The 11,936-nt window shown below is 30.1% G+C and overlaps 1 protein-coding gene across 2 annotated transcripts in view; it reads left to right on the forward strand.

The window, feature by feature from the left end:
- Positions 1–11,419, forward strand: part of LOC107438419 (uncharacterized) — a 60,761-nt gene extending 49,342 nt beyond the window's left edge. For both annotated transcript variants that reach the window (XM_016050712.3, XM_016050711.3), the window contains exons 2-3: positions 3,808–3,940; positions 9,289–11,419. In XM_016050712.3, the coding sequence (XP_015906198.1) occupies positions 3,808–3,940; positions 9,289–9,519 (364 nt within the window). In that variant the 3' untranslated portion in view covers positions 9,520–11,419. The remainder of the gene's footprint in view (positions 1–3,807; positions 3,941–9,288) is intronic.
- Positions 11,420–11,936: the final 517 nt, after the last annotated feature.

The following is an 11,936-nucleotide window of genomic DNA, read 5'->3' on the forward strand; positions in this document are numbered from 1 at the left end:
TATGTATATATATATATGTGTATATATATATACACACACATTAAGGAGGGAAATTAAAATTAAGGGTACCAAATTTCCGCACACTCACCTGCCTAAATTATTGGCACCATATTTACCAGATTGTTGCTACCTCCTTATTTCCCCCCTCACAAGAATCTAAATACGTAAAAAAAGTATAAGTTTACTTAGAGAAAGTAGCGGTTTTGATGTCTGTTCTCGAAATAGTCATCACTAACTAATTATCATACTCAAGGTCACTTTAAACCATTAAAATTAGATTTTACTTTGTGAAAATTAGATTACTAAAACAAAAGTTATTCACGGTGATGATTTTATTTTATTTTATAACCGTTGTTGAAAAGCCGGCCCATTTTAGCGTTTACGACTATTTATGTTCACCTCCGTTGCATTGAAATTTTGAACTTGATCCAGAAGACAAGGGAACTCCCGGATCAAGTATTGGGAGGGATTTTACCTTCGCGGAGGATTTCTCGATGGAACTAACCCGCATTTGAATTACGTAGAGAGGAAAACCACGAAAACCTCCCACGGTTTGGCTGGCGGCAAGGGAAGTCTAACTCATGATTCGTCAACCACAGGATATTTTTATGCCAGCAGTGTGGTCGGTGAGAGCCGGGTGCGGGATTGGTATCGACCCATTATGTCTGGGATTCGAACCTGGTTCATCTTATTGGAAGGCGAACGTTCTATCCCCTGAGCTACTACGGCCCTGATGACTTTATTTTTTGTTTACTGCGCTTTTCAAAGATAAGAAATTGAACGTTTAGTTTCATTTAAAACATGAAACATTAGTTTTGGATCACTCTTCGCACGATCTTGCGTACGATGCTCTGATGGTACGGAATTTTGCAACCATCGTACCACTTTCAGACCTGGTGAAAACATTTAACTATTAGTACTAATTGCTCAAATATCAGTACAAAAATATTTAATGAAGCTAAATTTCCTAATTAAGGTATTTCAAATGAAACTGGAAATAATTTGTGACCGTCAAAAAGTTTAAAGCGAAAAGTGATACTATTTAGCCGACTGTCGACTAGAGAAATTAAATTTTTTAAATATTTTAAATTTGGATTGTAGTGCGTTTATAACTTTCATGGTTTTGATCTATATCTACAAGCAGTTTCTTCTGGGCAGCTTTTTTGAACATGTGTTTTATTGAACAGCGTGATACTTGCAAGTGACGTAGTGTGGGTATCTCGATCCTGATTGGTTGTTGAAAAATGATCTTTATTTATGTTAGCAACTGTTCGTTCCTTTCTATTTCGAATTAACCGAGCCCGTCAAGTATCCATACTCTTAACTGACAACGCTCTATATTCCTTCTAAATAATTCGATCACAAATATTTCAACTCTTTCCCCACGTACTTCACAAAAAGGCAGGCACGAAGCCACGTAGAATATAAACAAACTAATTATACATCGAAGGTACCAGGTACACAAAACAAAAATATAACACGGTTACAATAAAATACACAAACAAATAATAAATGTAAGTTAAGTAAAAAACTTCGTTGAGAAAGAATTATATTTCATCGAAATCGATGTGCGCTAAGACGATGTGTTTCATTAACTTCACGTTAATTAACATTCTAACTTATGTGGAGAAACTGCTTAACTTTAACACGCCATTTTGCTTACCACCGATCAGCTGGTGCTGACTTCATAAATCACATGTGTGGGTAATCTGTGATTGTCTTTTTGAAGTGCGAGTATCCAATTCAATTTTTAAAACGCAAAATAAGTAAAATATTTGAGTTGAAAATTGATTTAATATTGCCCATTTTATAGCCCTTTTTTTCAAGATTGATGGACAACGTTTATTGAGTAGAACATTTTAGAAAAGCAGTTTCCCCTAAGAAATAATAAATATCTAAAAGAAATTGTCTATGTTTCGTAGACAGAGAAAAATCAATAAATAAGATTTTGACTCTAAAGTTAACTTTTTTTCTTCTCTTATGAAAGGTTTTAATTTCTTGAAATGTAACATGAAATGATGAAAAAAATGAAGTCATGAAATTTAAGTGAAATACAGGTCTTAAAAAGAATTTTTTGCTCTAACAATTTTCTAAAATAAATCTTTGTATGAAATGGGTAAAAAAAATAACAATAAATCTTTTTTTTCATGAAAATAAGTAAAGGACATCCATAAATCTTCAGTTCAGAAAAAATGAAATATAAATAAAAAGCAAGATTAAATTAAATGGAATTTTAACGTAAGATATCTTTACGCGCATCTCACGGGATCGTCTTTAGAAAATGAAATTAAGATAAAATCAAAATTTTTAACAAGAAAAGTGATAGAATTAAAATTGTTTTTTAAGAATGGAATTTTTATGAGTGAAATTTCGCTGTGATTAGGTGTTATTATGGAGGCTAACTTTTCATCTTTTTTTTATTGCAGAATTTCAGATTTAAGGTTAGTTTTATGTATAATAAATAAGACCTGGTTTCGACCTCTCATTAAATGATGCTGAATGATTTTTTTTTACCGTGTTGACACTTAATAAAATTAAAACAACATGTGAGTAAATTTTATAATTTTGTATAAGGAGAAATTTATGATAGACGACGACATAATAAAGGAGAAATTTATTATATAGAAATTTATTACTAGGAGACGATAATATACATTTATAAAAAGAGGGAAAGAAATTCGTACTACTTAAAATTAATTTAAATTTAGGGCAGAAAAATTTACCCTAAATTAAAATCCTCAAACTTTGCTCCATCGATACAATTAATCTTTTCACTTCTGTTCAGGTCTTAAAAATAGTTCACAAGCGCGAATAAAAATGGCCACACTTCGGTCATCCAACACTGGGTGTTTTTTTTTTCTTTTGGCAACGTAAATTTGCTAAGTAAGATAAAAAAATATCGACTGTTCTAAAGCAGCAGTCTGTTCATCCAATTTACCGTAAAGTTTACGGTAAAGAGCATTTTTTACCTTTTTAACCATTTATAATTAGAATTATTTTAAAACCGTAAAAAAGAAATTTAACCGGTCATTGGAGTTCAGCATTTGGTGAGTTATTGAGTAAGTGGTGAGTATTTGGTGAGTATTTTGGAGTAAGGTAGTGGTTGAGTCTTTTCAAATGAACCGTGGAATGTGGTTTAATTAGTTTGTTTGGTTGTTTTAAGTATGGTAAGAGATGAGAAATGCTACACTTTTTTTAAGTTAAGCAGCTTTATGGTGCTGCCATCTATGAGTGAATGAGAGTATCGTATTCTAATAGTCCGGGGTTACGAATTCTGAAGTGAAAACTCTGTTGAAGGGAATGGAGGAAATATCGTGGTGTCAACGTTGGGACTCAAACCCCTGTTCTGTCTGTCACGAGATTGACAGATTAGCTCGCTTGGCTATAATATATAGCCAGTCGCAAGGAGCTAATTGGAATCATTAGGTGGACCTAGTTGGTGCGATAAAATTCAGGTTGTTCGACCGTATTAGGTGAAACTGACAGTTAACAGTTTGAATACCGTCTTATTTATGCCGATTGGACTGTTTTGTTGGAGTATGATCAACTAACAATTAAACGAATTGTTATTTATCCTTTTGTTCTCAGAAATTTCTAACAGTGTTCCATAACCATTTCTGGTTCAAGTGCTATTAAACTTTAACTAACCGAGTGTACTAATGTTTATTCTTGCTTTGAACCCTTAAAAAAATTATATTACATTTAAGAAAAAAAGCATTTTATGCAATTTTTTGTTCCCTCATATCTTTACTTGTTTTTAAGAATGTTAATTTTCTTTTTCAACGTTCTCCTCATTTTGTGTTTTAGGTTAATGCTGGGCGGCCTCTGCAATGGGACCCTCGTTCCGAGCGCCCTCAAGGCTGTTCGAGAGAAGACTCATCATCAAACAGTTAAGATTATTTTTCCAGAACAGTCAACAGATGCTGTTATCTACGTAACAGTAAGTCTCTCATATTACATCCGTCACTTCTTCAAAGGGTAAATAACGTTCCCTTTCCCGGAAAATGCAATAAGTTGTAACATATAAAACGAAAAATACTCTACGACAGGTGGCAACAGTCTTTATTTCTTAGGAATAGGTTTGTTTTTCTTTTAAATAAGAAACAATTTTATCTCTCGCTATGTACTTTTAATGGGTAGATATTTTCCATTTGATATCAAATTAATAACGAGCTTGTCAACTTTTGAGAGGACTTTTTTTAATACTTACAAAAAAAAGGTACTTGTGGGAAACTCTAAATGCATTATAAATGCACCAACATCTTTAAATAGATTCAATTGAGACATAAAAGTATTCGAATGAACAGAAACATAATTTTTCTTTTTGTTTCAACGAAATGTGAATAAATATTAGTCAATATTTCGCACTTCCGATTTAAAACTAGTTGCTCTAGTTATTTAATTCGTTTATATCCGAGTTACTCGTACTTTAATGCCAACCTATTTGTATTGATTTTAATTGAATTACTTCAATTTTAACCTAGTGACATTAATTTTAGCCTAGATTTAGGGGTAGATAGGAAGAAGGTCCCGGATTAAAGGGTCCAGAAGAAAAAGTACCGATAAAAAGGTTCCTTGCAAAAAAAAATTCCGCTAAAAAAGGTAGTAAAAATTGTAGGGTAAAAATTTGTAAAGTAAAAATTTGTAGGGAAATAGACTTTTAGTGGGATGTATTTCTTTTCTTTCTTTTTTAAGAGTAAAGTTTATTTATTTATTTATGTTTTAATTGAAGGCATGTTTTGTATAGGGAGCTGATATTTAGATTAGCTGATTGAGGTAAGGGAAGGGAACTTTCGAATTGTTAGTACTTTTTTTTTAATATTTTGTTTATTACGAGAGGGATTGTTTAAAACGTTTTTTTTTATTAAATACATACATATTTTTCAAATATTAAGATGAATGTTAATAATAAAATTTAATATTTAAATTCCATTAATTTGAAAATGGATTTTTTATTAATATTTTTCACATTCAATAATAAATTTGGAATGAATAAATGTCATAAATGGGAGATATAAAATTGAAATAAAAAATTACACACAGAGTTAGTGCATCACCCGAAACTCGACTTTGTATATGTTGAGGATTTATAATAACAGATGGCGCTGAGCACAAACAATTTTTTTATTATTTTTTTTCTGCACTTCTTAAGTTTCAGTTTGGATTTAACCACTGAACCACAATGAAATAAAATCCTTTTTATTATTACAATTTGTGTAATTATTGTTGAATTCGAGTTAGTATAAGACAGCAAAAAGGATCTCATTTAAATATTTTTCCCAATAGGGGTACCTTTGTGTTGGTTGTAAACGTAAATGTTTCTAATTACAATCAACACTAAAACAAGTATCTCATAGAACAAAACTCTTTTACTATCACAAAAGTACACAAAGAATATATACATGTTGCCAACAAAAGAATAATGTAAGAAATATATAAAATAAATAATATAATAAATAATCACTGCGTCTGCGTTCACGCAGTTGCGTCTGGAACAACCTTTTTACCGGGACCTTTTTTACTTGCATTAGTTTAAGACATCATGTAACCCTGTAAAACAAGGTGCTTGCCGCAAAAATGTTTTATCAATATCAATGAAATAATAAAACAATTAATAAATAATTAAACTAACTGATAAATTAAGGCGATTGATACGCAATTTTATCTACATCCCTGCCATCATGCCTTTTGTCATGAAATTCTAGTCTTGACCTTCTAAGAACATCCAGGCTCACAACGGGTCTTCTCATTCACGTCTGTCAAGTTTTGGAAATGGGTGCTTGCTTGTGAATGCTTGAAACATGTTGACAGTTATTTATAATTTGTCTATTTTTGAAGAGAATGATTTTTTAATCAAGTAGTCTTTTTACTATGTTTTTATGGTTTTTGAAGAAATATGGTAAAGATGACATAGTTGAAAAATACCTACCAGAAACGGTAAGAAAAGAAAGTCATCACAGCCTTGTTNCGCACAAAAACAGAATCGCATAAAAAAGGACCGCACAAAAACAGGTCTCACTGTATTTTTAAATAAATAAGGGATTGGAGGCATACAAAGGAATATAATAAAAAACAGATAAATATTTGTTTTCAACAGAAAGAAATACTTAAAAGTGGACACAAAACTTGGCGATTTTGAAATAAGTTGGGCGAATACTTATTTAGCCAATATCTTACCTTTATTTATTGTTTTTTTGCACATAAACACTTAAAAATTGTTAAATAAATCAATAAATATTGTTTAAAAGTCATATTTTAAATAAATATATACTTAATAAATGCAATTTTCAATGAAAATTCCTATATTTGGTACTTAGTTAAAAGCTGTACAATTCAGGTAACCTTGAAAGTTATTCACTTGTTAAAAAAAAAACAAAAAAAAAACGGACGAAAACAAGCATTCAAAAACCAAATTCTAACAACTTAATATCGTTTATATACTACATATATAAGTAAATAAATCTAAGAAGTTATAAATAAATGAGTATTTACCACACATAACTCCACTTCCATGCTGTCAGTTATATCTTCTGTAATTTATTATCCATTTCTTCTTTATTTTCAAATTTGAAGGAAATTTGAACATTCAAAATCCCTTTTTCTGAACTGCTTGTACAATTTACAGCTGCACAACCATCCATATTAATAATTTTTGGTATAAAAACTCTTACGCTAATACTAACATTGCGTAACTTGCGAACTTGTCAGTTCCAACATCGTGGATACTTCAGCTCTCATAGTTTAGAAGCCTTAAATTAACCCAATGATAGAAGACTAATACAACTGCTTTACTTGTTTTAGCGAAATCCACAGTACGTTATTGCTTGTTCTATTTCCGCGCAACTGCAATGACTAAGTTACAGGGACCGACTTACAGATTTGGGGGCCCCGGGCACAGATGAATTTGGGGGCCCCAGTTAAAGAGCCGATAAATTTTAGTTAACATGCAAGGTCTTAAACTTAATATTGAAAAAGTATTTTTCAGACCATAAAAATTGCAAGTAAGCTGAAACCTTATTTAGAAGTACGTCCCCCAGATATTCAGAATTTAATTTAGTGAAATTGTGAAAAGAAATATATATAATCAGCTAAATACTAAATTTAGCATCAGCTAACAAAATTGGTGCAAAAATTTAATAAACATATCTAGAGGTTTTGGTTAGAATGTTAAAAATTATGAAGGAAACAAGATATTTGTACCGATTACCTATTTTTCTTTACCGATTACCTATTTTTATTTTCCTTTCATCATTGATTTTCCATGAAATGAAGGTACTATAAAAGAAAGAGAAACTGTAGTTCTATTAGAGCAAGTACTTGACCTTTTAATATTTCACTCATTTAGTATTTCAGCATTATTAGAAAGGGGGGCATTTTGTAAATTTGTAGCTAAATCATTAGAGTTGGTCTCTAAATTTTCTGAAATAAGGTTATTGTGTGATACAATCTCAGCATCAGCTAACAAAATTGGTGCAGAGTCAGAACAGTCATTCAGTTTTTCAGCATTTGCATCAGCAGTTTGAGTTTTAACAGTATAGAAATCCATTGATCCTTTAATGCGTTTTAATTCAGCATTTTTTTTCGCCTTTAATTTTTTTTAGCACAACCAGACGGATAAGATCGCTTCATGATGAATTCAATGTGTAAGCGAATAGCAAAGAAAATTTTTAAAAAATGTAATAAAAGCAAAACAGATAATGTAACAAAACAAAATATTAAATTTAACAACAATAAAAAAAAACTTAAGAATGGTTTTAAAAAAAACTTTTGTTTGAAATCTGATAAAAGTAATCATCAACATTCGAAAATTTTTAAGATACCATAAACAACAATGATTAACTAATGCAACAAGCTTCAGAGAAATTACNGTTTTATCGATACATACGTACGTATTAGCGTTTTATATAATAAGATGAGTATTTACCACACATAAGCGAGCTCCACTTCCAGGCTGCCAGTTATATCTTCTGCAATTTATTATCCATTTCTTCTTTATTTTCAAATTTGAAGGAAATTTGAACATTCAAAATCCCTTTTTCTGAACTGCTTGTAGAATTTACAGCTGCACAACCATCCATATTAATAATTTTTGATATGAAAACTCTCACGTTAATACTAACATTGCGTAACTTGCGAACTTGTCAGTTCCAACATCGTGGATGCATCAGCTCTCATAGTACAGGAGCCTTAAATTAACCCAATGATAGAAGACTAATACAACTGCTTTACTTGTCTTAGCGAAATCCACAGTACGTTATTGCTTTTTCTATTTCCGCGCAACTGGAATGAGTAAGTTATGCTAAAACTTCGCCATTTTCTTTGTGCATTCGCATTGAATACTCTTTTTTTATATTTAGAGTCAAAACAAAAATCTAATTATCATAAATATTTAAAAAAAAAAAGATTTGGTATATTTTTGAGAGAAAGAAACAAAGTTATTTTTATCCTTTGTGTTCATGCTTACTAAACTGAGTACTGTACAATTTGTTTTCATTTTTCATAAATGTAGAGTAATAGGATATCTTTCTGTTTAGTATCGATAACGACGCCATAATATCCTTTATGGTGACACACTAATTCATTTTATACGTTCGAAACTGACACTAATGTCCCTAACTATCTTGCATTCATCGATTTTTCAAATACTTGATTTCGAATTCTCGATTTTTAATCACAGCATAATTTTCTCACATTGGCAGAGAAGAATGTAGTATTGTAGTAACAATGTTTCCTCACATTGCCGAAGTATTGCAGTTGAAAACTATCGTTTGCATAGTTTTAAGAATAATTATTATTCAGCGTTTTTTATATCGATTATATCGATTGCTTGCAAAGTTTAAAAATCTTTTGTTGAATTCCAGTTAAGAATTGATTTGTTCAGTTTCTGTTTGTTTTACAAACAAAAAATCAGTTTCAAATCTATGAAATTTCTATGTCTGTCATTTGTATTTTATAAGTAGAGCTTTTCTTTAGAAACATAATAAGTAATTTTTTTTAATAATAAATATCTGTTAAATGTTTATTTAAAGCAGCTAAACCTAAAACTTTAACTCAGCTGTTAACAAAGTTAAAGTTGAAAATGATTACATTTGATGATAATATATATTTTAATAGAACATTAAATATTACATATGTAATATTTTTATTGAATTATTTTGTGGGGATGATTTAATGTTTTATGCTTAGTTAATCTTAATGTTATTATTAAAAAAGAAAATTTGTTTCCTGGAAATTAGGTTTAAGAAAAACTATGAAAGTTTGAAATTTTGAAATAATTTTTCTTTCTAGGTCGTAGTTGTTTTCTATGCCGCCATAATCCTAATACTGGTTGGAACAAACATTCATCGATTTCGGAGAAACAGAGCAGGAGCTTTGGGGAATGGTGAACCAAATGAACCACCCAAGCACCAAGTTGTGGTGCGCATGGACCACAGGGAAAGAACCTACCAAACATCTGCACCACCTGAAGATATCAAGGCTGAAGTGGAGAATCAAGAGACAGACGGTGCTTTGGTCTGATGTTTTTTTATCAGGTGCTTCGAAAAGAAACTCAAAACAGTATTAACTGTCTAACTAAAGAACTTTTCTCGCCAGTTGTCTAGAGCACGGCTAGTGGCCGTGTATTAAATTATTTCGATTAAGACTGCTTTTCGAAGGCTAGCCATCACATGAAATGAAACTTTATAATGCTATTTTTCATTTCTGCTGTGGGTTTGCAACAGTTATTCAGAACTGTTAGACCAAGCTTATCTTATCTTAAGTCAATTCCCGCTAAACTGATTTGGAAAATGTTGCAAAATGTCGATATGTACAAAAGCCACAGTTCTGTGAGAATGAAAAGCGTTTTTGACATAAATTTTTAATACATAAAATATTACTTCGAGACTGCTTTATCTGGGAACCTATGGTAAAAGTAGAGAAATTATAATTGATTTTGATGATTTTTTCCTATTTAAGTGAAAAATCTCGCCAAATTGGCGATTTTCAGAAACATTTAATAACTTTTAAATTACTTAAGATATTGATTTCAATTATCTAAATAACTTGATTACATTACTTAAGTTATTTTTAAAATATTTGCTCATTCTAAAACCCAGATAATTCTTTACGAAAAGATGGTTCATATAATTTAAAATTACAGCTTTGAATTATTTCGGTTAGGGTTTCGGGTAACATTTAGTATACCTTTTGACTTGAGTTTGCGGGAGAGATATCAAGAACTCCCCTTTTTAAAATGCTTTTTTTTATTATTTATTTATTTTTACTTTCATAGCAGTAGGTCATCTCAGATTTAGTGGTAGGAGAAGTTCTCTAGTTAGGCAGACAGTCGAACAGTTGAAACTGATCTTTGGCGAGAGCTTGAACTTAATTTAATTCACTGTACAATGTGTGGTGCATTTTGATGTCGCTGGCGATATTTTAGTCAAAGATGAATAGACTTGTAGTCAAAAATATCTGTGTATTTTTTCTTCTAATGACTATACATATTTAAGAAAATAGTGTGAAAAAGTTTTTCATATACATTTAAGTAAGTATGCACACAATTTTCTTTTTCTTTAGCACTATTTCAAATCTATTTGTTGACTAATAAATTACTAATTATACTTTATTCAATAGAAATTTCATCCTTTTCTTTGAGAAAATTGTAATTGGTCATAAAAAGTTATAACTTTGCAGTTACAGTTTGTTTTCAAACTTTCTGATATTGTTTTAGCTGGGCATTTGTTTATCATAACATGAGCAAATCAAATCATTAAATATATGTGAATGCTTCTTTTTATAACATACAGTTTTGTTTAAAAATTATTTATTTTTAACTATGGATGTTTTGAGTTTTTTTTTTACTATCAGTTGATACCACAGAAGAGGAACAATTCAAAATTATATTTTTATGGTGGTATTTTGTGAATATAAATAAAATTGTTGTTATATATTGACATTTTGTATCAATATATTTATATCACAAATGCATTGTTGCAAAGTATTCTTTTGACAAATTTATTGATACATTTCCAGCCTCACAAAATCGTGGAATCGCCTGATTTGTGTTTCTCTTAAACGTTATTGAGAATAATATTTTATCAGATTTAAAAATTAATTCTGTCAAAATGTAATCATTTTTGCTAATTATTATTTGCAGTTTCAAAAAATGTTTTGCAACTATTTTTAATTATGCTTTTAAAGATTTTCATTAATTTAAGAAAAACAAATTTTCTGGTGTTAAAATAATTACATATCATGTTATTTGCTTTAATTTCGCATCAAATATTATTTTAAAAAAGGCAATTTAATATTCTTCTATTGTAGTAAATGTGTACGTGTATAGCATCACTGTAACTCTAACAGATAAAATGTAGGAAGTGTTCTTCCAACTGTATTATACGTTCTGTGTTCGAAATAAAACATTTTTAAAGAATTATTAATATTGTACGTAAGTAAAATCTGAGGAATATTTATTAAAAATATATTTTATTCACTAACTACGTCTATCTAAGCATTTTATTAAGCACCTTTAAGAATTGTACATCGTACAATATGTTATGTACCTCTACAAACAGGGTATGATTTCCGTTTTTCGAAATCAGTAGAAATACTTGCTAGTGCTAAAAAAATTCAGCAAATTTACGATTTATAGAAGTATTTTTTTAAGCATTATGGAAATACATTCTGGGATGCAGAAAATTCAACGTATTAATTGTTGCGTGACTTATTGCAATTATATGATCACCGTGAATGGTAAATTTTAGATATTTATCTTACTATACAAAAAAATCTAGTGATGGTGTAGCAGTTTACCATTGTTGTCCGTGCATTTTTATTGGCCGGAAAATCACGTGGTAGGATCCAGTTTTTCCTCATTCATTTCCATATTATTTTGATTGTCATCATCATAAAATTAATAAAGGTATTATTTTTCTATAAATATTTTTGTATTC

This window comes from Parasteatoda tepidariorum, chromosome 8, assembly GCF_043381705.1.
Source record: "Parasteatoda tepidariorum isolate YZ-2023 chromosome 8, CAS_Ptep_4.0, whole genome shotgun sequence".
Classification (NCBI taxonomy): Eukaryota; Metazoa; Arthropoda; class Arachnida; order Araneae; family Theridiidae; genus Parasteatoda; species Parasteatoda tepidariorum.